At 47.4% G+C, this 27,510-nt stretch overlaps 1 protein-coding gene across 11 annotated transcripts in view; it reads left to right on the top strand.

Annotated features, from left to right (window-relative positions):
- SYNE2 (spectrin repeat containing nuclear envelope protein 2) overlaps positions 1-27,510 on the top strand; it is a 233,603-nt gene that overhangs the window by 12,728 nt on the left and 193,365 nt on the right. For 9 of the 11 annotated variants that reach the window (XM_088673909.1, XM_088673903.1, XM_088673923.1 and 6 more), the window contains exons 2-7: positions 5,198-5,317; positions 22,041-22,102; positions 23,553-23,648; positions 24,121-24,198; positions 25,937-26,029; positions 27,266-27,447. In XM_088673909.1, the coding sequence (XP_088530035.1) occupies positions 5,239-5,317; positions 22,041-22,102; positions 23,553-23,648; positions 24,121-24,198; positions 25,937-26,029; positions 27,266-27,447 (590 nt within the window). In that variant the 5' untranslated portion in view covers positions 5,198-5,238. Of the gene's footprint in view, positions 1-4,709; positions 4,961-5,197; positions 5,318-14,173; positions 14,223-22,040; positions 22,103-23,552; positions 23,649-24,120; positions 24,199-25,936; positions 26,030-27,265; positions 27,448-27,510 lie in introns of those variants that run through there. The other 2 variants (XM_088673914.1, XM_088673926.1) reach the window with 2 other exon arrangements.

The raw sequence follows: 27,510 nt of genomic DNA, 5'->3' as shown, positions 1-27,510 counted from the left end.
TGCCCTGCATGCAAAAAGTCCCGGGTTCAGTCCCTGGCATCTCGATGTAGGACTGGTCAGTGGCCCTTGCGTGAAACTCCAGAGAGCCAGTACGGCCTCGTGGTCAGAATGAAAACAACAGCTGAAGTTTAAAGGCGGTACAAAACGAATTCCTTTTCATTCAGCTAGAAAAGCTTGTCAAGATATTTAAAAAAAATGCCTCCCTCCAAATGCCACTCCATGTTTCTGGAGTGGCTGCCTGAAGCATTTTCTTGACAGAGATACTATTGCACGAAAGTGGGGGGCCACCACGCTGAAAGCCCTGCTCAGAGTTCCTGTGGAGCAGCCTTCTGATATTTTGTGGGCTGGAATGAGAAGCTCTCCTGCAAACCGCATTTATGGAAAAAGTGTTCTCTCAAGAATTTACTTGCCGATTCAGGCAGGAATAGGGGCCAGGCATCCTTTCCTGCCTCCTGAGATCACCACTCCCCCACCCTAAAACCAGTCAGCCTGGGCTGAGGGATAGGACTGGGCTTGATCAACAGTGATGGCAATGCCTCTGGCATGTTTGTCAGCTGCAGCGGAGGCTGCCAGGGAAGCCATGTGCGTGCTTATTCCTGCCCTCAGTATGATATCACCACTGGCATATTGGCTTCAGTGGCGCAAGGATTCTTCTCAGCTCCAAGAGGCTTGAAGTCGTAGATGCGTCCAAGGCGCCTTCATTTTTCCAAGGAATCCTTCTCTTCTCATAGCACAAACTACTGCAGGGGCAGGGAGTCTCAGGCTCTGCTAGCCTCTCCATGCGGTGTAGGATGGCCAATTTTGTTGGCATCCATCTGTCGCGAGAAACAATGGAGTGTGCATCCCGGGGTGAAGGCAAACTGCTGCATTAGCAGCACTGAAGTGACCTCCCCAGGGTGCAAACCTGTTTAGGATGTCCCGGGCTGCCCAGATGACAAGATGCTCCTCTTCACCTTGCTGATGTGGTCCAAAGGAAAGCAGAGCACGACCTTTGGCACCAGCTTGGCTGCAGGAGTTGATGGAAGGAGGTGTACAAGTTGCCACCCAACCATCTTCGGGACTCCACCTCCATGATGTATGTTTTAGTCCTGAGGCTTTAGTCCTGCAAGACAGCAGAGGTTTAGGATCAGATTATTATTATTATTAATAGCAGAACATTGACCAGGGCCGTCTCTAGGCCCGGGTCCGGTGGCACGGGGAACCAGGGCGCCAGGCCACCAGGGGCGCCGCTGCGCCCGCTGAGAGGCGCGCCGGATGCAGCCCTAGGTGCGCCTCTCAGCTGTTCAGGCCACTCTCCGGAGGCGCGTGGGCCTGTGGCCGCCTCCGCCATGCGCAGGGGCATCGCAACAGGGGGCGGGCAGCGCCCCCTGGTCCAGGGCCAGCCCTACATCCAGGCTGGATGGCGCAGGGCGGCGGCCCTCCAGGCGGCTGCCGCGCTGCACCCGCCTGCCACGCTGGGAAACGGGGTGGGGGGGCCGGAGGGATCCATCGCTCCAGGGCGCCAGGCATGCTTAAGATGGCCCTGACATTGATACATGCCCTCTCCTTTGTAGGCAGGGATTGTAGGCAGTAGGATCATGTAGTACAATCTTCTGTGCACTCACATTGCTCCCAAGTTTATAACTGAATAGGGCATAGCTGTCACCTTTTGGATTTGAAAATATGGGATCAGCAGCAGCCTCACCTGTCCCGGGGACTGACTCTGCGGTATATATTAACAATCCAGGATAGCAGTGGGAAACGGCGCTGGAATAAGGGAATTTCCAGCAAAAAAAGGGAAGGCTGACAGCTGTGGCTTGGAATAAGGGAGTTTCCCGCAAAAAAGGAGGGAGGGTTGACAGCTATGGAATAGGGGGGAAATGCTTTTGCATAAGAATTGCTGGCAGCAACTTGATATTCCCGCCTTCCAGTGTGTCCAAAAATAAAACAGGCCAGCTCTCTGTTCAGTATTATAATAAAACTGGAAGCCAGTAGTATGAAGCCCTCCCACATCTGCCCAGGAAGTTTCCCAAAATCTGCTTCTGTCCTGATTTTTAACAGTGCGTTGCTAGGAATGTTCCTTTTGCTTAAATAGAGAGGTCTAAGCATGAAGGAAGCTGCCAATTCTCTCCAGTCCACAACCTCTGAGTTTTAAGTTGCTCTTCTTTCAGGAACTATGGGCCAGTACACTGCTTCCTTGAGATGGCTCTCCATCCCATCGAAGGAGACTCACTAGTATAAGGAATACCTTTTTATTGTTTTCAATTAACTGTAGTTACTTGTTTCATCAGAACTGACAACCATGGCTGGCTAGTCTTAACTATGGGTTTAGGGAGGAAAGCCAGGGTCATAATCTTATGGTTTGAAACTGCCTTTTTCCTCTACACTGTACAGTCACACCTCGGTTTAAGTACGCTTCGGTTTGAGTACTTTCGGTTTAAGTACTCCGCAGACCCGTCTGGAATGGATTAACCCACTTTCTATTACTTTCAATGGGAAAGTTCACTTCAGGTTTAAGTACGGAGTTCTGGAACCAATTGTGTACTTAAACCGAAGTACCACTGTATTTAGGGCTAGCCATGGTTCTTACGTCTGAACCCAGACAAACTGTGGCTAGTCCTAACTATAGTGAAGGGAAACAAGCTAGTTTTGACTGAAAGTAACCTTGGTTAGTTGAAAACTTTCAGTTGTCTCATCTCAGTTGTGACAGAAGAGAAGGAGAGAGAATGTGAACCTAAGGTTCACCAGGGCTGGACAACCTTTTTTTCTGTCAAGGGCTACATTCCCTCAGGGCTTATCTGTTGAGGGCTGCATGGTGATTGGGGGTGTGGAAGACATTTGTGGTGGAGCCAGCACCAGAGCAAATAAGGCCATTGCGCTCTCTTTCTTCCACCTTCGTTTCTCTCTCTCTTTGCCTGCCTGGGGAGAGTCTGGTTGCTGTGGCCGGAGATGTGAGCTGACCACATGCAGAAGGATTTTCAAATTAGACTGAGGACTTACATTAAATTACACCAAGGGGCTGCATCTCCAAGGTGCCTACCACAACCCCAGTATTACATTCCGGCCAGGCCGTTGCATTTCACCATCTCTCAGCCTCTGTTCCTTGAATGCAGAGTGTATTAGAGGTTTATCCTTCGCCTGCACCAAGCTATGTTTCTACTGACAGGTCTGCCTACCACGTATTCCTCCTGTCTCTTCATTTTTACATTAGAACATCCTGAAGCAAGGAGTCCTGTCAGTCAACTGTGGATTGCACCGCTGCTTTTTTAAACGTAGAATCATAGAGCCGGAAGGGACCCCAAGAGTCATCTAGTCCAATCCCCCTTGCAAAGCATGAATCTCAGCTAAAGCACCCGTGGCAGATGGTCATCCAACCTCTGCTTTAAAACTTCCAAGGAAGGAGAGACCACAAGCTCCCGAGGGAGACCATTCCACTGTCGAACAGCAATTACAGTCATAAGTGGACGAAATCATGTCTTTGTCTGGAGGCGTTTTTAAAGCCTGTCATGTTGTTGTTGTTGTTGTTGTTGTTGTTGTTGATGTTGTTGTTGTTTAGTCTTCCACTGTCTCCCGCAGTTTGGTCACTCCTGTCCTCCACTGCCTCCCGCAGTTTGGTCAAACTCATGTTCGTAGCTTCCAGAACACTGTCCAACCATCTCGTCCTCTGTCGTCCCCTTCTCCTTGTGCCCTCCATCTTTCCCAACATCAGGGTCTTTTCCAGGGAGTCTTCTCTTCTCATGAGGTGGCCAAAGTTTTGTAGCCTCAGCTTCAGGACCTGTCCTTCCAGTGAGCACTCGGGGCTGATTTCCTTCAGAATGGATAGGTTTGATCTTCTTGCAGTCCATGGGACTCTCAAGAGTCTCCTCCAGCACCACAATTCAAAAGCATCAATTCTTTGACGATCAGGCTTCTTTATGGTCCAGCTCTCACTTCCATACATCACTACTGGGAAAACCATAGCTTTAACTATACGGACCTTTCTTGACAAGGTGATGTCTCTGCTTTTTAAGATGCTGTCTAGGTTTGTCATTGCTTTTCTCCCAAGAAGCAGGCGTCTTTTAATTTTGTGACTGCTGTCACCATCTGCAGTGATCAAGGAGCCCAGGAAAGTAAAATCTCTCACTGCCTCCATTTCTTCCCCTTCTATTTGCCAGGAGGTGATGGGACCAGTGGAAAGCCTGTCATGGGACTGAGTAAATGGAAGTAAAGGGGTACATTTCTCAAGGCACCAGGAATTTAGATCTGAAGCAATCACTTATAAAATAACAGCACACTGTGAGCTGGGTATCTCCCACGATGGGGAGGGCCATAAATTTATTACCTTTTGTGTGTGTTGGGTGAAGGTCAGATTTCTTTGGCTCTCATTCCCTTTCCCCCCAGTGTGTGTTTTCGTGTGTACATATATGCACGATATATAAAGTTTCATCATCCAGCTGAGCAGACCTATTGCCGTCACGTGCATGAACCTTTTACATACATTTAGAAGACACGGAGGTTGCGCATGATTGATGAGGGTGCCTTTGCAGAAGAGAGGGTGGCCGTGGTTCAGGGCTGAAAAAACAAACTCTGTTGCGTTTGGAACTTGCAGGGGTACACTGTGGTAGCTAAGATACAGATAGAGCCAGAACAATGGTGCTCGGTGTGTGTCAGGGCAACATCACTTTCTTAGTTGCGTTTTAATCTTCTGTGGGCTCAGCGACTTTTGCTTCCAACCCGCTACAATAATTGCTGAGCAAGAAAAGAACTTTGCAAAGGGAAAGATTTAATGAGAGGCGGTGGTTGGGGTTTTTTTTTGGGGGGGGGAGATGCAGAAGAAAAGCAGGATCCCTGAGGGTAGACAGGAACACAGAGCCTCTTAAGTACCCAGGAGACACCATCAGCCTTTCAAATCTTTTGCATCCCTTGCAAATCAACACCGCAAATCTTTGAATCCAGATCTGTTTTCCTGCATATTCCAGCAATGGGATTTCCAGACCTGGAGGTTAGCCAGCTGTTAGAAATAGGCATGGACAGGACCCAGAAGAATAGCTTTAGCTGCTTTACGATTCAAAAAGAAGGCGTAGTCTTGATCCAGATAATCTGAGAAAACCTTGAAAAACAGAAGCAAGCATGATGTGTGTTAAGACAAGCTGTCTTTTCTGAAGGTGAAATCCTAAGGTGCCTATCTACTAACTTTCTTTTCTGTTTCCTCCCTCTTCCCCAAATCCCCCCCCCCCAGTTTGGCAGCTGGAATGCGCACTGATCCCAGGGCTTGAGAGAATGGCATCTCCTCAAATCCCGCCAGGTGACGAAGAGCAGTCTTCCACAGACTTCGACGATCTCCAGTATTCACTGCAAGGTAAGTTCTTCCGTGCGAGGTTTGGTAAGGGGAACATCTGCAGCCATAGCATCATCAGGACACAAGAGCATCTCTGTTGGACCGGGCTGACGGTCCGTCTCCTGCAAGCACCCTGCTATGTTCAGGAGCCAACAAGGCACCTCCAGAAATCACACGAGCAGAAATCTCTTGCTTCTGTTCCACTGAAACTGGTATCGGGGGGCCATAGCTCAGCGGTTGAGAAAACTGCTTTGTGTGAAGGTGGTTCCAGGTTCAATCCTGGCAACACCAAGTAGGGCTGGGAGAGACCCTTGTCTTGAGTTCTGGAGAGGTTGCTGCCAGTCTGTGTAGACAGTGCTGAGCTAGATTGATGTATGGGCATTGTAGCTTTTCAGTGCACTTGAAGCACATTATTCCCCTCAAAGAATTCCGAGGACTGTAGTTTAAGGATTGCTGGGAATTGCAACTCTATTAGGAGCCAGCTGCAGTTCCCAGAATTCTTTGAGGGAAATAATGTGCATTGAATGTGCTCGAAAGGCATAGTTTATACACAGCCTGGTTAGTTATAAGGCAGCTTCCTATGCAATCCAGATACTTATTGTTTTAGGCCCTTCATTTGTCATCTTTCAGGGAATGGATCCCCCCCCTAGAGAATATCTGTGCTTTTAAAAAAATAATAATTAAAAAATCCCTTTGAAATCTCTTTAGAGTGCCACTAGGACTAGGAGCAGAGCCAAGTTCAACCCCCCACTCAGCTTTGAAGCTCACTGGTGTGATTTTGGATTATGCACATTCTCTCAGCCTGGCCTACCTGACAGGGTTGTTGTGAGAATAAAGTGCCTGTGAGTGAGAAGGGGGTAAAGAACCAGTCACACTGCCCTGGGCTCCTTGGGGGAAGGGTGGGATCAAAAGAGGATAAGTAAAAACTAGACTCGTAGAATTAATGTAATTCAGTACTCAAGTGAACGAACCATGAGTAGAAAAGTCCCTGGTTCAGAATCTCACTGAATTCACTGGGTTAGTCTTTTGACACAACAGGTATAGCTCAGTTGGTTAGAGCGTGATGCTGATAATACCAAGGTCGCAGGTTCGATCCCCATATGGGGCAGTGGCATATTCCTGAATTGCAGGGGGTTGGACTAGATGATCCACAGGGTCCCTTCCAACTCTGCAATTCTATGATTTTATGTCTCACTCTGAGCCATCCATCTGCACAACAAAGGTAATAATAGATCAGGCGGCTATTAAAAATCCAAGAGCTGTCCAGGGCATTATTGATGGTCAGCTGGCAATGCTAACATAGACATCTGCTTAGTTTCATTCTGCTTGGCCCGCCAGCTCTGGTAACAATTGCTTGAGAGATTTTTCAAGCGTGCTTGTAAAACACAAGAGGTCTCCCAGAGCTCATGACTGTTGAATTTTGGAGGACCAGATTTTATCACTACTCCATGTTTTCCTTTGCAAGATTCCATTGTTGCTGTAAGCCACTGTCAAGGGAACGGCTTTGCTCAGGCCGTGTTGCAACCTCAGTCGCTGTTGCTCCTTGCTACCAATCAAAACAAGCTCTTGTCTGCCAGCCCATCTTCCCAAACGCTCTTTCTCGCTCTCTCTTTTTTACCTTGTTTGAACGAAAAGCCCCAGCACCCTCTTTGCCTGGAGGGACATGACGCCTGTTTAGCTCAGAAAAGGGCACTGGAAAATTTGATGCTCTGGAATGCTTGTGATTTAATTCTGAAGTTGCAGAACCTTAGTGTTGTCCCACCCTTGGGATTCTCAGGTAGAGCCAACGAGATGCAAAGCACGGTCCTGGGAACTGTGCGTTTCAGATTTCTCCCCTGCAGCAACGGTGGCGGGAAAAGGTCCCCCAAAACAGAAAAGTGTATCATTATGAAGACCAGTGTCTATGCGCATCCATGCTGATGCTACCCAGGGGGCTTGGGATCGGAGCTGGATTGAAGCTGAAGCTTCATGCGCATGTAAACATTAACTGAGCAACAACCACCATTTCTCCCCAAAGTTGTACAAACAGATGAAGCTGTTTTGTGTTGTTAGTCTATTAGGCTGCATAATCCAGTACAGTGGTGCCTCGCAAGACGAATTTAATTCATTTTGTGAGTCAATTCGTTTTGCAAAAAATTCGTCTTGCGAATCCCATAGGAATGCATTGTTGTTGTTTTTTTGTTTTTGTTTTTTTGCCCATTGGAAAGCATTAATTGAATTTCAATGCATTCCTATGGGAAACCGCGATTTGCTAGATGAATTTTTCACAAAACGAATTTGTCTTGCGAGGCGACCTCCAATCGCAAAACCCATTCGTCTAGCGAAAAATTCGTCTAGCAGGGCATTCATCTAGCGAAGTACCACTGTTCTTGGATAGGCAGTGGCTACACCCATAGATCGATATCTCATAGATTCATAAGGGACATTAAGGATCATGTGGTCTATCCCCTTGCAATGAAGGAATTTGCAGCTGTCCCTTACAGAGATCGACCCTGCAGCCTCGCTCCCCTTAATGCATTTCAGTTAGGAAGCATTTCAGACTACAGTCGTACCTTGGAAGTCGAACGGAATCCGTTCCGGAAGTCTATTCGACTTCCAAAGCGTTCAGAAACCAAATCACGGCTTCTGATTGGCTGCAGGAAGCTCCTGCAGCCAATCAGAAGCTGCGGAAGCCCCCGTCGGCTGTTCGGCTTCCAAAAATTGTTCTCAAACTGGAACAGTCACTTCCAGGTTTGCGGCGTTCGGGAGCCAAAACGTTCGGGAACTAAGCTGTTCAAAAGCCAAGGTACGACTGTATTTATTATTATGTTTATATCCCACCTTTCCTCCAAGGTGGCGCATGTGGTTCTTTCTCTTCTCCATTTTATCCTCACAACAGCCCTGTGAGGTAGGGCTAGGCCGAGAGACTGGCTTGCCCAAGGTCACCCAGCAAGCTTTGTGCCTGAGTGGGGATTTGAACCCTGGTCTCCCAAGGTCTTAGTGCAACGTCCCAACCACTGCACCACGCTTCGCCCATCTAGCACCTGTATTTTCTGCCTTGATTGGCACCTTGAGGAAAATCTGAGACATAAGATAATGTTCTACTGCTTGGGGAATAGCATGGAGGACCAGTATACTTTATCCATGGGTTTCTATTACAATATTGTTGAGTGATGGAGTTTTATGCTCTGTCTGTTTTTGAAAGGGTGGGAATAGGTCGGTTTTTATTCTCTCTGGCATTGATTTTCTTTAAACACTTAAAACTTCCTGCACACTCATGTTCATCTAAGCCAAGGCCAAACATCAAACTCTATGGCCAGGATGATAGCACAAATCCCTGTACAAATAACAGCAATCCCCGAACCTGTTTGCTCTGGTGTAGCAGCTCCACCGTTGTTTAAATACCAGATTTTCCTTTCCTTTTCAAGAAAGGGAAATAGTTTCAGGTGTGGCTCCTTTGCCAACAAAGGGCACCGCACCCTCCTCTTTCAACAGAAATGGAGAGATAAGTCTCAGGGATGGGGGGAAAGGTAACACATTCCATAGTGAATCACAGCATGTTTGTGAATTCTCCTGAGCTGCTATGCAACCAGCTTGAGGAATGCAAAAAAAAAAAAAATATAGAATACCGAACGGAACTGATTCTGTGGCCTCATCCTCTTGCAAATCAACACAGCAACGGAAAATCCCTGCAGGTAGAAAAGTAGGCGGTTCGCTTGCAACCCTGGCAGGCTAGGTGTCTAGGTGAAAGGATTTGCTGGGGGGTGGGATTCTCATGTGAACTCGTGACTAAAGTGGACACACACACACACACACACACACACACACACACACACACACACAAAGTTTTACTTCCCCAGTGATGGGTACTCCTAAGTGAAGGAGGCAAAGTCTCCAACAGACCATGGAACTATTCTCACTTCGAGGGCCACATTGCCTCCTGAGAAACTTTTGGGCCGCTTGCTAGAGGGCGGGGCACAAGTGGGCATAGCAATGGATGCAAATTTGACATTTGCACAGCATGCTAGTTTCTGCATACCCCCCCCCTGGGCAATCTCCCACCTCTGCAAACAAGAGGTATTATCAGAGTTCAAAGACACAGGACAAGGGCATCTGCCTTGCGTGCAGAAGGTCTCAGGTTCAATCCCCAGCATCTCCAGGTAGGGCTGGGAAAGACTGCTGCCTAAAACTCTGGAGAGCTGCTTCCGGTCAGTGTAGGCAATACTGAGCTAGACGGACTAATGGTCTGGCCCATAAAGTAGCTTCCTATGTTCCTATTTCAACCAGGCAAGAACAGTCAAGGAAGGTGGCAAGGAGAGTTGTGGAGGCTTGAGAATAGTTCAGAGTCCATAGAGAAGCTGAGAAGGCTTGAGGCTTCTCTCCCCTGCTCTAGATTATATAGAATCATAGCATCGTACAGTTTGAAGGGACCACTTGGGTCATCGAGTCCAGCCTCCTGCAATGCAGGGATCTTTTTTGCCCAGAGGGCAGGACTCGAACCCATGACCCTGAAATGGAGAGTCTCACGCTCTACCTCCTGGGAGACTTCATTTTCTCCTACTGCACCTGTGGAAGTGCCTTCTTCTGTCAACGCTTCTCAACGAGCCTTTTCAGGCTCTCAACCCAATTTTTTCTGGTTTCCAGCATGGGGGGCGGGCGGTGAGGAACCTTTCTTGGGTTCGAGGTGCATCCTCTCATGCCTAATAGTTCAGTCGGTAGAGCGTGAGGCGGCGACTCTTGGGGTCACGGGTTCGAGCCCTGCGTTCTACAAAACATTCCTGCCTTGCAGGAGGCTGGGCTGGATGGCTTTCGTGGTCCCTTCTGACTCTACGATTCTATGTGCGGCCTTCTGAGGCTGCATGCCATTGGTAGGCGGGGCCGGCAGCAAAAGTGGGTGGAGCAAAGCAGACATGACACTTTCCCTTGCATAGCAGGACCTGGGTCTCTCAGCCTTGCTTCTCAGCCTAGGTTGAACAAAAGCATAGCCAGAAAGCTGCCTTACGTTGAACCAGATCCTTGACTTGTCCAGATCACTAATGCCAGAGGTGTCTTAGCCATAGAGGCTAGTGGCGCAGGGAACCACGGCGCTGGAGGGCACTGGAGGGCGCCAGGGAAGAGGTCCGGGGGCCACGGCTTGGTAGGGGCGGCAGCCTGCCCACCGCAAGGGGGGAGGCAGGAGGAGGCAATCGGCGAGCCGGGCGCACAGTGATCAGCCCTCCCTCCCTCCCTCTGCCCGTCCCTCTCCGGCTGGTGTGCGTGCCCCGCCTGGGAGGCGGGCGCCAAGGGCGTAGCCAGGATCAAAACTAGGGGGGGGGGGCAAGCCATGATCATTCAGGGGCGGGGCCACAAAGTGGGAACGTGGGCGGGGCTACAGGGCCAGCTGGCCTGACAATATCGTGGTGGCGGCAGCGGCGGCAGCGGGCACCTTGTGCTTCTGGGGCTGGCAACGGCGGCGGCTACCCTGCTTGGCTGGAGAGGACGGGAGGGTCGGGCAGGCAAGAGGGGGTGACAGGGTGGGCGAGGGCAAGGCAAGGCACGGCCGCAGTCATGACGGCTCCAAGGCGTTGCTGCATATCAGCATAATATTTCAACCATGTTGTGGGTTCAAGCCCCACCTTAGGAAAAAATTCCTGCATTGCAGGGGGTTGGACTAGATGACCCTTGTGGTCCCTTCCGACTACAATTCTATGATTCTATTGATATATTGCCATAGCATATGCATCATTCTGCTTTCTTGAATTGTCCTACTCCTAGGCATAGCAGCCAACTCCTAGAGGCCTAGGTGCCTCCCCCCCCCAATTACTAGTAAATACCGTATGTGAAAGAGTCATCCCCCCCATGTTGATGGGCTTTCTATGTGGGGCTTATCTGCCCCCCCCGTATTTTATTAAGAATGGAAGAGGGAGGGAAGGAAGGAAGAAATAGAGAGAGGGATACCTCATATTTGTGGGTGCCTCTGGGTGATGCTGTGAAGCTGGAACTCTGCAGCAAGAGGATGGGAGGGTCGGGCAGGGGAGAGGGGGTGGCAGGGCGGGCGAGGGCGAGGCAAGACAGGGCTGCAGTCTCGATGGCTCCGAGGCGTTGCTGCATATCAGCATAATATTTCAACCATGTTGTGGGTTCAAGCCCCACATTGGGGAAAAATTCCTGCATTGCAGGGGGTTGGACTAGATGACCCTTGTGGTCCCTTCCGACTACAATTCCATGATTCTATTGATATATTACCATAGCATATGCATGATTCTGCTTTCTTGAATTGTCCTAGGCATAGCAGCCAACTCCTAGAGGCCTAGGTGCCTCCCCCCCAAAAAAGAAATTACTGGTAAATACTGTATTTTAAAGAGTCATCCCCCCCCCCATGTTGATGGGCTTTCTATGTGGGGCTTATCTGCCCCCCCCCAGTATTTTATTGAGGATGGAAGAGGGAGGAAAGGAAGGAAGAAATAGAGAGAGGGATAACTCACATTTGTGGGTGCCTCTGGGTGACGCTGTGATGCTAGAACTCTGCAGCAAGAGGAAGATACCGGTACACCTGTACAGGAGCCTTGTAAGCAGCTTTCTCTCTGCTTGATTTACAGCAGGCACGTCCAACAGGTAGATTGTGATCTACCAGTAGATCACTGGATGTCTGTGGTAGATCACTGCTAGATCACTGGCACCCCTAAAAAAGCTCACCCAAATTTTTCCTCCTCCCTAAAAAAAGCTGAACTATGACCTGAAGCCCTAAACAAAAATGGGCCTCACTCCCTCCTAAAAGAAGCTCAACAAGTTTGACCTAAACCCCCCAAAACAGGGCTTCCCTTCCTTAAAAAAACTCAACAGCTTTGACCTGAACCCCCCAAAAGCGGGTAGATCACTCCCAGTTTTTAACTCTGTGAGTAGATCAGAGTCTCTTGGGAGGTGGCCACCCCTGATTTACAGTATACAGATGCAGGAGGAGGGGCAGACTGGAACACCAATGCTTTTTATAAACATCACTGTGTCTATCAAAGCTACAGCCCCCCCCTTCTTATTCACTTCCTTTTAGCCTTGCAGGGCCACCTTAGTCAAATTGAATCCTCTGCACCCTCATTAAATCGCCAATAGAACTGTTAATGCGATCCCTGAATGCCCATTAACAACTCTCACTGAATTACAATAGGATGAATAGGGTGGACCTTGCCTGAAGGGATATTCTGCTCCATTGTCTTAACTGCTTAAGTACTGGTAGCCACTTTGCTTTATTTATTTGATGTGTTTTTGTTACAGCTGTGTTCCCGCCCCCAGCAAGTGGAGAGCTGCTCTTGCTAAAGCAAAGCCCTTTCCACTTCAGTTTTTGGAGGGGCAAAGTATTGGTTATGGTCTGTAAAATACAATAATTTTTTGCTTCTAGGGGGGGGGCAGCTGCCCCCTCCTGCCCCCCCCTGTCTACACCCATGGCGGGCGCAATCCCCGACGGCCGCCTCTCCTCTCAGCGCTGCAGTTGGTGGCCGGAGCGATTCTCCAGTTCTTTCCTGCCACTGCACAGGACTGGAGGAGGGTGTGGGGCGGCCGGGAAGGAGCTCAAGTCAGGGTAGGGGGACGGACGGGGACCTGCTTGGTGGGCTACATGAGCTCTGCAGGACCCTTCCGTCTCCGGGCCCGGAGGCAGAGGCGCGCTTTGGGGTGGGAGAAGCCACAGAGAGCCCTTTTTATCTCTGCGCCCTCCTTCTCTTTGGGGAATCACGGCCGCCCCCTCCCTCCGCAGCTGGTTCCCTGGCAACCGAGCCGTGCGTCCTTGGAGACCCCGGGATGGAAGGAGGGGAGAGGGGAGGCAGGAGAGGGGTCCCCCAAAGGGAGAAAGAGGGGCCGCGAGAGGGAAAGACCCCCCCAGCCCTGTCCAGCTTGTCTGGAGGGAAAGGTGGGTGTGGGGGGCGCTGGAGAGATCCTTGCACCACGGCGCCAGATAGGCTTAAGACGGCCCTGCTAATGTCTGTGCCAGGTGTGGTCTCACCCGTTGGCCATGCAGATGTTGCTGAACTACAACTCGCATCACCCTTCGCCATTGTCCAGGCTTGGGCTGATGGGAATTGTAGTTCAGCAGCTGGAGGGCCAACGGTTCCCCACTCCTGGTCTGCGCCCTCTCTAGGTTCCCAGGTAAAAGTCTTTCCCCACCTGCCAGCTGGATAATCGCAGGCAGGGCCTTAGAATCCAAGCTTTTGTGCGCAACCTTTTGCTGTCCTGCAGGAGTTCTCCAGGGGAGTGAGCGGCTGGGGAATTGTAGGTACTGATAAGCCCATCCATCAAATGCCTTCCTTCCTCCTGTTCCTATGGCTACTAAGCCTTGGAGTGCCAGAGGAGGGGGGGTGAGGTGGGAGGGGGGCAGCAGGTGTGAGCTTGGGTTGAGCAAGCCTGTGCGGGATTTACTCTCCATGCGCTCTGATCCAATTTGCACACTATTGCCAGTGCGTAATTCCCCCTTCTTAACCTATTTAATTCTCATGATCGGGTGCCAATTCTGACAGGCATTTAGAGAAGTTAGCTATCGAAGCAGGCACTTGAACAGGCGGTGGCTCGTAGCCTCCATCCCAGAGAGGGAATGAGAACACACAGCAGAAGAGAAATGCGTGTTTGCAAAACAATCAAATCATTGTTTCCGAAGGTGGGTGCCCCTAGGTGAAAAAGCGGAATAATTTTATTTCCTTTCATTTTTTAGTTGAGGTTACATCACACTGTTGATCTTGCGCTGTTGTCAGATTGGCCCGGCTCCAGAAATAACAAGATCACAAAACATTACTTCCATTCCGTCAGTTCTTAGAGGGCATAATTGCAAATCTTCGTGTGGCAGATGAGGATGGATGTTGTTCTGTGGCCTTCTTCTCCCGCCTTCTTAGCGGGGAAGGGTCATGCAGTGCTAGAAGCCCACATGATACAGGAAAAAGTCCCAAATTCAGTCAGCAGCAGTGATTGCTTTAGGAACTTCCAGAAGGTCAGTATTTTGCCGGAGGGATTTATATGCATATCAGAACTGTAGGTTAGAATCATAGAATCGTAGAGTTGGTGCAGTTTGTAATGGTTGGTGCAATCGTAGAGGTTGGTGCAGTTAAGTGGAAATTAAACTGCTCTGGTGTCCTAGCACACCTATTATTATTTTTTTAAAAAAAGTTGGCCTTGTTATTTGGAAAGTGATGGGCTGATGCATTGAAACGCATGAGACGAACTAATGAATAATGCGAATACCCTGTAAACACCCTGCAATCAAAAAAAGGACAAATACAGTGGTGCCTCGCTAGACGAATTTAATTCGTTTCACGGGTCTTTTCTTATAACGAAAAATTCATCTAGCGAATCCCATAGGAATGCATTTAATTTTTTTGTATTTTTTTTTGCCCATAGGAACGCATTAATTGAATTTCAATGCATTCCTATGGGAAACCGCGATTCGCTAGACGAATTTTTCATAAAACGAATTCGTCTAGCGAGGCAACCTCCGCTCGAAAAATCCTTTCGTTAAGCGGAAATTTCGTTAAGCAGGGCATTCGTTAAGCGAGGCACCACCATACTCAGTGCCCTATAACTGCCCCAAAACCAAATCAAAATAAACTCTAAATAACAGCTTGACATTGTGCAGCTACTGCATAATAAGCTGGGATAGCTCAGTATGTTTCGGGCAGAATTCAGTGTTGGTGTTGACATTTAAAGCCCTGAACGTCCTCAGCCCTATATACCTGAAGGAGCTTCTCCAGCTCCATCGTCCAGCCCAGACACTGAGGCCCAGCTCCGAGGGAAAGACAAGAATGCCATCTTTCCTTAATTTCGCTTTTTAAATGGTCATGTGCACAGCCTGATCTGTTGTGGCCTGCCTCTGATCCTGAGCTGGAGCAAAGGGAGAGCTGCATGAAGCTGAGATGGAATGTATTTGTTTTAGGTCGGTTACATCGTGAAAACAACTAGGGCAAGAAAAATCCAAGGTCATTTCCAGCCTTATTAAAATCGCCTGACACAAAGGGTCCATTCATTTGTCCTTTAGTCATAAAAAAGTCATTTTTAATAACTCACATGACGGGAGGATCTGAGCTTTTGTAGAAAACTATTAAGCCCTGGAGTAGTTGCAGAGTGGAAAGATTAATATAACCGTGCTGAAAATGAATTGTGGTGTGGGAGCAGCTGCAGTGATTATTTAAATGGCATCAAATGCCCTAGATAGATAAAAATTGATTGCTGGATGGTACCAATTCTGCCTGCCTGCTGAGTCAGCTGTTTGAATTGACGAGCAATTTCGGTGATTGACTTAGGCTGCAATCCTTTGCATGCTTCCTTAGGAGGAGGAAGTTTCCTTACACTTGCTAGGACTTCCTTCTGAGTATTCATACCTGGGATTGTACCGTTAGTTGTACTGATTATTGTATAACCATGCTCTTTGCTTTCTACCCAGTAGGACTACAAGGTAAAACCTGAAACACACACACACACACACACACACAATAATTTATAACTTACTAAGGACCCAGGTGGCGCTGTGGTTAAACCACTGAGCCTAGGGCTTGCTGATCAGAAGGTCGGCGGTTCGAATCCCTGTGACGGGGTGAGCTCCCGTTGCTTGGTCCCAGCTCCTGCCAACCAAGCAGTTCGAAAGCACATCAAAAATGCAAGTAGATAAATAGGAACCGCTACAGCGGGAAGGTAAACGGCGTTTCCATGTGCTGCTCTGGTTTGCCAGAAGCGGCTTTGTCATGCTGGCCACATGACATGGAAGCTATACGCCGGCTCCCTCGGCCAATAATGCGAGATGAGTGCGCAACTCCAGAGTCGGTCACGACTGGACTTAATGGTCAGGGGTCCCTTTACCTTTACCTTTAAGATCGAGGAGAGAGCAGGGAAGAAAACCCAGAATAATCAACATTGCTTGTTAAGTTACAGGTAGGTAGCCGTGTTAGTCTGCTGTAGTCGAAACAAAATAAAAAAATTCCTTCCAGTAGCACCTTCGAGAACAACTAAGTTTGTTATTGGTAGGAGCTTTCGTGTTCATGCATGAAGTTGGTCTCTAAGGTGCTACTGGAATGAATGTTTTTATTTTGTTTCGATTGCCTGTTAAGTAAAGGTAAAGGTAAAGGACCACTGGACGGTTAAGTCCAGTCAAAGGTGACTATGGGGTTGTGGCGCTCATCTCGCTTTCAGGCTGAGGGAGCCGGCGTTTGTCCACAGGCTAAACCACTTCTTGCGCAAAGGAAGACCTTGACGGAAACCAGAGCGCATGGAAACGCCGCTTACCTTCCCGCCACAGCGGTACCTATTTATCTACTTGTACTGGCATGCTTTCGAACTCCTAGGTTGGCAGGAGCTGGGACAGAGCAATGGGAGCTCACCCCGTCACGGTGATTCGAACCACCAACCTTCTGATCAGCGAGCCCAAAGGGACTCAGTGGTTTAGACCACAGCTCCACCCACATCCCTGAAACATGGGTCACACCCACATGTTTAAAGTGCATTGCATCACCAAAAATAATACTAGGAACTGTACTTTACCCCTCACAGGGCTGCAATTCCCCACACCCTTAACAAACTAGAGTTCCCAGGATCCTTTGCTGTGGAGGAAATGTGCTTTAAATGTGCAACAAGCAGCCACGCTCTCTATGCCTCTTTCCAGAAGTGAGGCTGCCTTCCAAATATCTCCTCAGCATTGTAACCAAGATGGCGCCTTCTCTGTTGCAGTCGGTGCCCTCTGACACGGATATCCATGCGTGGGGAGGGTAAGGGGTCAGCCTCCGCCCTGTGTGTGAACCATAATTCCCAGATGCCCAGCTTTTTGTTTTTGTTTAGCATTTGTAGAACCTGGGATACAAGGCAAAATGTACAGGCACTTTCAGTGTTTTAGTTAACCATCCAATTGGGAACGTTCCTGGGGAATCCTCAAGACTCCGATGGTCTTGGCTAATCTCAAGACTAGACTGTCCCAGGAGGACCAGTCTTGAGTTGGCATGGAAGCATCTGTAAATTTCTGTTCCCTCAGTTTCTCATTTTCCGAATCTTAAATTCAGTTCTCCACCATTCTGCAGCAATTTACGGCTTCTTTCTTTTCTTTTAAATTCATGAAAATTCTTCAGCATTTCAGGGCGATTTTTTCCTGATAAATAATCTTTTGTCTGCAATTTTGTCTAACACACACGTCTGCAAGCATTTTTCTTAATGTAACACATTTTCTATGCTATTTTCACGGATACAGTGGTACCTTGGTTTTCGAATTTCTCCGTTGATGAATAGCTCGATTTTTGAAGTTGAACCGGAAACCCGGCTTCCGTACTGAGTTTTCCATTTTGAGGCTTCCGTACTGAGTTTTCAGTTTTCGACCGTTTCGGAACTCAAACGGTCTTCCGGAACGGATTACGTTCGAAAGCCAAGGTACCACTGTAAATTCATTTTAAAGCACAATTTCCCCTAGCATGCATTTGTATAAATGCTGACAGGTTGGAGAACTGAAGCAGAAAATTCAGAGAAGTGCAAAATTTGAAGGATGGCTGTTTCCCCACTTTTAATATTGTTTCAGAAACTGCTAATTTGATAGATTCGGCTTTAAGTGTGAACTGGATTGTATTTCTTCCCCATCCCTAGTACTGAGTATTTATTTTTCCTTAACAGCCCCCCTCTCCCCCCCTTTACCTGGGTGGTTGGTCCAAGTTTGAGGTCTGGCAGAGTGCCATTCAACTAATGCGCCCCTTCAGTGCAAGGATTTCCACTTGTGCAACAGGATTTCCCCCCTGCCCTCTGCAAATCTGCTCTAGAGGGTTGTGAGGAACACCTAGAACAGGTTTAGGAGGGCACAGGGGAGGAGAAGAGGGTTTAACATTCCATTGCTCACCCAGAAATCTTTGTGCTGATAAGGTGTTTATGTAGCGCTGCCTTGGATACAACCCATTCTATTCTTTCCTCTCTTCTCTCCGAAGAGAAGGCCAAGGAACAATATGTTATCTGCAATTACATCCTGTATAGCATTTTCCCTGGAAAGGAGGAGACTGTGGATAAGATCTCATTGGCAATGGCAATGGAGGGGCCGCTTAACCCTTTCTCCTCCAGCCATTTCCCACCTCACCTTTTCCTTCCCAGCTGATTTTTCACCTGCAGGGAGATGTAGAGGTGATGCTGTTACCTGTATCTTTCACCCCAGTGGGTGGAAAGGCAGGTGAGGGTGTTTTTTGGGACTGAAAAGCCCACTTTGCAGCAGAATGCCAGAGACCAAACATGAACTTCCAGCTTCCGCTGCCGAGAATTGCTTCGCTAATAATTTAATCCTTGCTTTGAACTGGGAACAAGATAATCCTTTGCAGTCCTTTGCATAACAAATGTTGACGACATGCAAATGAAATGCAAACCTCCATAGCTGCCTCAAGACCTCCTGGAGGTTTTTTTAAAAAAACGAGGCTCCGACAAAAAGTCTAGCTAGCAAAGTGTTTAAAAAGGGCTTTCCATTTCTGTGTGTAAAATACTTTAAGCACTATTGATTACCAGGAGCAGACACTTGTAGCCAGACTCTGTAAACATGTTTTGTCTGAGGTAAGCCCTATCTGAGCTCAGATGGATTTATTTCCTTTCAAGTATGTTTCGGATTACAGCTTGTGTTGTACGTGGTGGAAACCCAAGTTGGTTGAATCTGGGCCCCATTGATTTGAAAGGGAATTCCATTTAACTAACTGGATCGGGATCTAACCTGCGTACATGGCACAAAATCGTTGTCTTGCCTCGGTAATGGACAGGCTGAGAGCCAGCAAACTGAAGCTCAATCCAGATAAGACTTGAGGCACTGTTAGTGGGTGGTTCCCTAGACTGGATGAATGGGAGGTTGCCTGCTCTTGATGGGGTGTTATTTCCTCTGAAGGAGGAGGTTTGTAGCTTAGGGGTCAGGGGCGTACCCAGGATCAAAATGGGAGGGCAAGAGAGGGGAAGAGAGAGGGAAGGGAGGAGGGAGGGAGGGAGGGAAGAGAGAGAAGGAAGGAAGGAAGGAAGGAAGGAAGGAAGGAAGGAAGGGGTGGGTGAGAGAGAAAGAGAGAAAGAAGGAAGGAAGGAAGGAAGGAAGGGGTGAGAGAGAGAGAGAGAGAGATGGGAGGGAGGGAGGGAGGGAGAGAGAAAAAGGAAGAAAGAAAGAGGGGGGAAGGAAGGATGGAAGGAAGGATGGAGCTCCCGTCCGCCCCCTCCCCAGCTCAGGCTGCTCCTCCCCCCTCCCACGTTCCTGTCGCTGGCTGCAGCCGCGGAGGGGGCAGAAACAGCCCGATTTCCATAACCAACAGTGACTTTTCCCCTTCAGTTTTTGGAGGGGAAAAGTGCAGGTTATGGTCCGTAAAATACGGTAATTTTTTTTTTTTGCTTCGGGGGGCAGCTGCCCCCCGCCCTTCGCTGGGTACGCCCATGTTAGGGGTACTCTTGGATCCTTTTCCTGTTGCTTGAGGCTCAGATGGCCTCGGTGGCGAGGAGTGCCTTCTATCAGCTTCGGTTGGTGGCCCAGGTGCGCCCCTATCTGGACAGGGATAGCTTAACTTCTATCTATACCGGGGCCAGATTTAGGTTTGATGAGGCCCTAAGCTACTGACGGTAATGGGGCCCTTTACATGTCCAGCTGTCCTTTGTCAACAACAAATTGTCCCTGGTTTTGTGTTGAATATATGCTATATGGTAATTTATGGACCTAATAGGTATCTAAAGCCATCTGCACATAACAAAATATATCAAAGTAATTGATATAGAAATGAGCAAACCGCAGGGGTGAAAATTAGAATCATAGAATCATGGAGTTGGAAGAGACCACAAGGGCCATCCAGTCCAACCCCCTGCCAAGCAGGAAACACCATCAAAGCATTCCTGACAGATGGCTGTCAAGCCTCCGCTTAAAGACCTCCAAAGAAGGAGACTCCACCACACTCCTTAGCAGCAAATTCCACTGCCGAACAGCTCTTACTGTCAGGAAGTTCTTCCTAATGTTTAGGTGGAATCTTCTTTCTTGTAGTTTGAATCCATTGCTCCGTGTCAGCTTCTCTGGAGCAGCAGAAAACAACCTTTCTCCCTGCTCTATATGACATCCTTTTATATATTTCAACATGGCTATCATATCACCCCTTAACCTTCTCTTCTCCAGGCTAAACATACCCAGCTCCCTAAGCCGTTCCTCATAAGGCATCGTTTCTAGTCCTTTGACCATTTTGGTTGCCCTCCTCTGGACACATTCCAATTAATTGGAACAAGTAATTAATTAATTGATATTGTTATAATTGGGCTATTATTGGGGAAATATTGGAAAATAAAAAAAATTGGGCAAGAAAAGAAAGAGAGGAAGGAAGGAAGGAAGGAAAAGAAAGAGACATCAGAGAGGAATCGACCTTGCTGCATGTGTACACAGCCCAGTACACATATTTGCATGTGTTTTTATGTCATAGCTACCAAGTCTCCCATTTTCCCCGGGAAACCCCCATTTTTAAAGCCGTTTCCCGCTGTCATCCCGAATGGCGAAATATCCCGTAATTCCCCCGGATTTCTTCCGGTGCCGCTCTGCCCATGTCTGGGCACCGGAAATCAGGCAGCGCCGGCACCGGAAGTTGCTTCTACGCATGTCTGGACATGCGTAGAAGCGACTTCCGGTGGCGGCGCTGCTGATCCTGTATTTTTCTAACCGGGACTTGGCAGCTATGTTTTATGTGGTTTTATTAGTGGAACTTCTGCCTGTTTTTACTTATCTGCCCAAGCTTTCTCATAAGCAGACTAGAGAGTAAAACGTTCACAAGAAAGTGTCTGATTAAGGCCTTTTGAGAAAAGTTCAGAGGCACCACAAGGACGAGTATCGCGTGTCTCCTGTAACTGGCTCCAACTACCATGTTGTTAGGCTGCAGTGATGAGCAGAAAAAGAAGGAGCGGAATTGTGGTATTGCATTTGTTGATAAAGAGTCTGTGACACAGTAATCTTCGAAAAAGCTGCATCCGTGACTGGGGGAAGTGTGGGATATTAGTGCGATGAATAAAATTACTAGTTATAAATGGCTTTGGGAGGGAAGAACGAAAACAATTCTGATTTTTCCCCTAGCATAATTGGTGGCCTTTTTTTGTACTGAATTTTTTTTTTTTTAAGCCTTGATGAAATGATAACTGGGTATTCTCAGTACGAAATAAGGCGATAATATATAATACGGTTGATGTAAAATTTAAGCAACACCTTATAATTATGCAATTATTAAATTTACATTAAGAAACAAGGCAGCTTTAACACTAGTGCACAGAAGAGCTGCAGGAAGGGGCTTTCTCAGTAACAGCTTAGGAAAATATATTACAGTTGTTGCACAATTTGTGAAGTGTGTGTGAGGAACAGATATCAGATCAGCACAAGGCACTGAGAAGGAGGAGGTTAGTATTTTCCTGCCACACCTGCCTGTCACAAGCTCCCCAGACCTGCTGTAAAGTTTTATTTAAAAGTACAGTGGTACCTCGACTTACAAACGACTCAACAACCGAATTTTTCGACTTACGAATGGGGCAGATGGTCGCACGCGTACGAATTTCTCGACATCCGAACGGAAACTGCGGCGGTTTTAGATAGGGTTTCTTCAACTTACGAATTTTTAGATGGGGTTGCTTCGACTTACGAATTTTTCCGTTTCCAATGCATTCCTATGGGAAATCGCGCTTCCAATGGTGCTTTTCGACTTACGAAATTTTTGACCTACGAAGTGCCTTCGGAATGGATTAAATTCGTAAGTCGAGGTACCACTGTACAATTTATCTTTTCCGTTCATGGGTGATTCTTCAATTTTGTTTTTTGTTTTTTTTAACATAGTGGAGCAGGAGAACACACAAAAGAGGACCTTCACAAGTTGGATCAACTCGCAGTTGGAAAAGGTAAGGGCTGGATTTAGTTTTGATGAGGCCCTAAGCTACTGAATAATAATAATAATAATAATAATAATAATAATAATAATAATATATTATTATTATTATTTGTACCCCGCCTATCTTGCTGAGTCTCCCCAGCCACTCTGGGAGGCTCCCAATCGAATATTAAAACAATACAGTAATGGGCCCCTTTATATGTCCAGCTGTCCTTTGCCAACAACAAATTGTCGCTGTTTTTTGTGTTGAATATATGCTATATGGTAATTTATGGACCTAATAGGTATCTAAAGACATAACAAAATATGTATTTTATCAAAGTAATTGTTGAACTGAAATACAATTACGAAGAAGTATATTAGCAGTGAAATAATTATTAAGCTCTAGCTTAAAATGATTTTTTATTCATAACATTTTTTTTCATTTTTTCATTCATAATGCAAACACATTGGTATTTGACAATAACAAAAGTTCCTTTAGAAACACAATTTACAAAGGCTCATAATCTAGTCTCTAGAAACTTGCTATAACATAAAACAATAACAGCAAATCAGTGATATTTTAGGGAGCAGGCTAGCAGGCGGGGCCCATGACTTACATCATAGGAGCCTACACCACACAAAACACTGTTGCTGTATGTAGGTTTGATTTTATTTGTTTTTTTATCTTATATTTTGGAAATGTACATCCAGGTTTTTTTTCTTTTACATTTTTTGGGGGCCCCCAAGAGAGTGGGGCCCGAAACTATTGCTTGTTTAGCTTATACGTAAATCTGGCACTAGGAATGACAGCTAGGGCATCACTCTGTAAAACCACCTGAAATTAACCGCAGTGCATTGGATCAGTTTCAAATAGCTGAATTTCACTCTAAACATATGTTTTTCTAGTTCTCTTATTCTATATGTTAAATCTGTGAGTTGTGCATATTCTGTCAACTTAAGTTGCCAGTCTTCTGTAGAATGTTTTCCATTCAACATGGTATTGCTTTGCTGAGAGAGTGGTAATTGCAGATTTTTTAGGGTAGTGCTCTCCAGTATTTCCATAGAATCACAGAACTGTTGAGAGTTGGATGGGCCCCCGAGGCTCATCCGGTCCAACCCCCTGAAATTCAGGAATCTTTCACCCAGCATCACTTTTATCAAGATAAACCAGATAAACCAGGCACCCCCAAACTTCGGCCCTCCAGATGTTTTGGACTACATTTCCCATCTTCCCTGACCACTGGTCCTGTTAGCTAGGGATCATGGGAGTTGTAGGCCAAAACATCTGGAGGGCCGCAGTTTGGGGATGCCTGAGATAAACCAACTGGTTTATTGATATGCTGTTGATGTTTTTGACTGCTCTTATTATTGCAGTGTTGGGTTTCTATGTTGTATACTGCCTTACTATGTCCCCCTTAAATGTATGGCTTATAAATATTAGAATAAGAAAGGTTGCTTAATGATCAGTATTTTTGCAGCATTCACCACCTTCCTTTGTCTCGGACTTGTATACGGACATCAGGGAGGGACATGTGCTTTTGGATCTGCTGGAGGTCCTCTCAGGACAACAAATGGTAAGGTAGCCCCATTGCATGTGCTTCTTTTTCTCTAAAGTCAATTTTAAAAACCCTGAACTTCTTAATTGCCCATCAGTCCTCATGCTTGAATTTCTTTTCCTGTTCCGTGGCAAATTGCAGTTTGGGCCTGATGTGAGTTTGACATGCAGATAGAAACTCAGCTTTGTCGTACCAAATTAAGGATCTTGAGGTTCCAAACTTTCTTTCAAGAAAACACCCCAAGTTTCTAGCTCTTAAGAATGCTAGGAGAAGCTTGGAAAGGTCTCAACACTTTCCCCCGTTTCCCACAGTATGTTCTATCAACTCTTTCCTCACCCACTCTCAAAAAATTGTTGAAATTTCTAAACCGCAAAAGCAGAATATATTCTGTGAAATTAATATGAGAACATGAGAAGAGCCATTTGAACTCTGCGATTTGTAATCTGGAGCCTGAATTTTTTGCTTGCATCCCACCCCCCTCTCTCTCCAGCCACGTGAGAAAGGATCTAACACTTTCCAGTGCAGAAGCAACATTGAAAATGCGTTGACGTTCCTAAAGAACAGATCGGTCAGTATTACTACAACCTTAAAGATGGTTTTGTGTTTGCTCGGATGCCAAAGACAGCACATTCGAAGCACATTCGAAGCAAAGCTGTACAGTGACATGCTTTAGAACAGAACTGGGTGTGCTGTTATGCTTTATATTTATTTCCAGCAGGAAATTCCACTAAAGCGTTTGTTATAGATCCCAACTACAGTCAATGTAAGAGCTGAAAGGACCAGGCCCGTCCTAGCCATAGAGGCTAGTGGCGCAGAGAACCATGGCGTCAGGCGCTGGAGGGCGCCAAGTGAGTGCATGGCTCCGGCGATCTGGCCAGGACTGCGCTCCACTAGCTGAGAGGCTGTGCCGCGTCTCTCTCCTTCTCCGAGGCCCCCGCGCTGCGCCTCCTTCTTGTTTCCCCAGCGCTGGGTTCCGCTCAGTTGAGCTTAATCACCAGCGCGCGCCCAGCGCCCAAGCAGCTCTTGCTGGTCCCGCGGTGCGTGCGCTGGTGGCGAAGCTCGACTGAGCGGAACCCAGCGCTGGGGAAATGAGAAGGAGGCGCAGCGCGGAGTCCTTGGAGGTGGCCTCCCGCTGCTGTCGCGGTCCGCTTGGCACTCCCTTGGAGAGGCTCTGGAGGGGGGCGCTGGAGGGACCTAGCGCCAGGGCGCTGGATGGGCTTAAGACGGCCCTGGAAAGGACTCCATAAGTCTGGTCTTGAGGATGCTTTTATGCACACTTTTATAGATATGAGTGAACAACCTATGTTCATTATGCGTTCTCTGCATCTTACACACACCTTTTACATTATCAACCAAATAATGATTTATTTATTTTTGGTAACTTACTTTGCCGGATTGCAAACTGGGTATTAATTAACCTTTGCAAGGACTTTCAGCACCACCTAAACCTTGGAACTCCCCGCCTATTGACACCAGGCAGGTGCCGTCATTGTACTCGGTTCAGCATCTGCTTACAAACATTTTTGTTCAGGAAAACAAAATTGTCTATCCAGACACCGTGGAAATTACATGTGTTTTATTTATTTCTTTTTAGCTACCATTGATTTTAATCATTATCCTGCTTATTTTTAAATACAGTGGTACCTCGCAAGACGAATGCCCTACAAGACGAAATTTTCGCAAGACGAATGTGTCTTGCGATCTGATGGTGACTCGCAAGATGAATGCGTTTTGCGAAAAATTCGTCTTGCGAATCGCAGTTTCCCATAGGAATGCATTAAATTTTAATTAATGCATTCCTATGGGCAAAAAAGAAATTTCAATGCATTCCTATGGGAAACCGCGATTTGCAAGACGAATTTTTCGCAAAATGAATTGACTCGCGGAACGAATTAAATTTGTCTTGTGAGGCACCACTGTACCTGTTTTTAACTGTTTTTTAATCCATAGTTTTAAAGTTTTATATATTTTTTGGAAGCTGCTTAGAAGCAACAACAACAACAACAACAACAACAACAACAACAACAACAACAACAAAGCACTATAGCGGTTTTGTTAAATAAAGAGATAAATGACAAGAAACAACTGGTTGTGCATGGCTTAGGGATGGATTTGAATTGTGATGTTTTCATAGGAGTCCAGTATATACCATATTTTTTCTTCCTCCTTTTTGAACTCCATTGTTGGGTTGTGATTAAACACACACACACAGAGCATTGCAGGTTTAAACATCCTGCAAGAACCATTTTAAAAGAGCGCTGCATTTCCCTTCTCTTTGTTCTATAAGAAAATCCTTCTTTTCCCAGATCAAGCTGATCAACATCCATGTTGCTGATATCATTGAAGGGAAACCGTCCATTGTGCTTGGCCTGATTTGGACAATCATATTGCATTTTCACGTGAGTAGCTGATAAGGTTGGAAGAAAGATTTTCCAACTTACGGTAGTTTTTGCTGTAATTGGCTTAGGGGATGGAGGCACGGAGACACACCCCCTCCCGAAAAGTGTGTCAAGGGAGGAGAGCGGGGATCATGCCATCTGAAAAGCTACAGCTATGTGTTTGAGGTGAAATGGCCCTTAGGAGGAGACTGTACCATCTCAGTTTTCACCGTTTTCATTCATTTTAACGTTGCCTTGATGTGCAAATCAAATCCCACACGACCAACGTACCATTCCCCATTTGAATAACCATTCTAACCATTTTAACAGGCCTTTGGTTCCTACCCCCAAAGAATCGTGGGAACTGTAGTTCATGGGTTGGCAAGCTAAGGCCCATGGGCCGGATAAGGCCCAATTGCCTTCTAAATCCGGCCCGCGGACGGTCCAGGAATTGCCACGTGGATCGCCAGCATGTGGATCGCCAGCACGCATATTCTTTCCCTCTCCCTCACACAGTGGCACTGCCTCCTCCTCCTCCCTCCCAACTCCTGGCTTCTCCCTGCCCTGCCTAGAGGAGGAAGGGGGCTGGGCTATGTTGGTGCCAGCCCCTCTCTGAAGCCCTTTTGTGCGCCGCTCCTCGTCCCTCTGCCGCCGCTGCCGCCAGCCCCTGCTGCTCGCAAGATACAGGAGCCGCAGTTGGCTGAGCGCCCCTCTCGAGCGGCCGCCATTTAAAGCAGGCCCCCTCCGGAGCCCTTTTGCAGGCTGCTTATCGTCCCTCATTCATTTTTTTACTTCAAAATATAGTCCGGCCCCCCACAGGTCTGAGGGACAGTGGACCGGCCCCCTGCTGAAGAGGTTTGAAGACCCTTGCTGTAGTTTCTTAAGGGTTCTGGGAGTTATTAGGGAAGAACACTATTCCCCTCACAGAACTACAATTCCCAGAGTTCTCTGGGAAGTAGGATTGATTGTTGAACCACAAGTGGAGGTGATTCCTCAAGTACTTGGGCCCAAGTCATTTAAGCAGAGATGGATATAGGGGAGAGCGACCAGTTCGGTTGCACTGGGCATGCAGCCTAGGGGCGGCCAGAACTTTTACGTAGAATGGAAGGTGAGAAGAAGGGTGTGTGTGTGTGTGCCAGATTTTGGCGTCGCACAGGGTGCTGCTGAAATTCAAGACCCCAAGGACTTTGTACCCTAGTTCTTACCAATGACTGTGGAATAAATCTGTTCCCCCCCCCCCCCATTCTTCATTGGTAGATTGAAGAGTTAGCCCGCACTCTTGCTTGTGGCTACAGTCATCCTTCTCCGGATAGTTCGAGTGCCGTGGACTCATCGCCGACAGCAAGCCCACCGGCGAAACGAAATGCTAAAGCGAAGGAACGGTGGAAGATGTCCGCAAAGAAGGCTCTTCTGCTGTGGGCCAAGGAGCAGTGCGCCACGTACGTAGGGTTGCTCGAATCAGTCCGTCTGCAATCCGTGCCATTTTTGCATGTGTTCACCTG

Source organism: Zootoca vivipara, chromosome 1 (genome assembly GCF_965207765.1).
Source record: "Zootoca vivipara chromosome 1, rZooViv2.hap1.1, whole genome shotgun sequence".
Lineage (NCBI taxonomy): Eukaryota > Metazoa > Chordata > Lepidosauria > Squamata > Lacertidae > Zootoca > Zootoca vivipara.
Note: the sequence above shows the minus strand (reverse complement) of the source record. Positions and strands in the feature narration are given on the sequence as shown.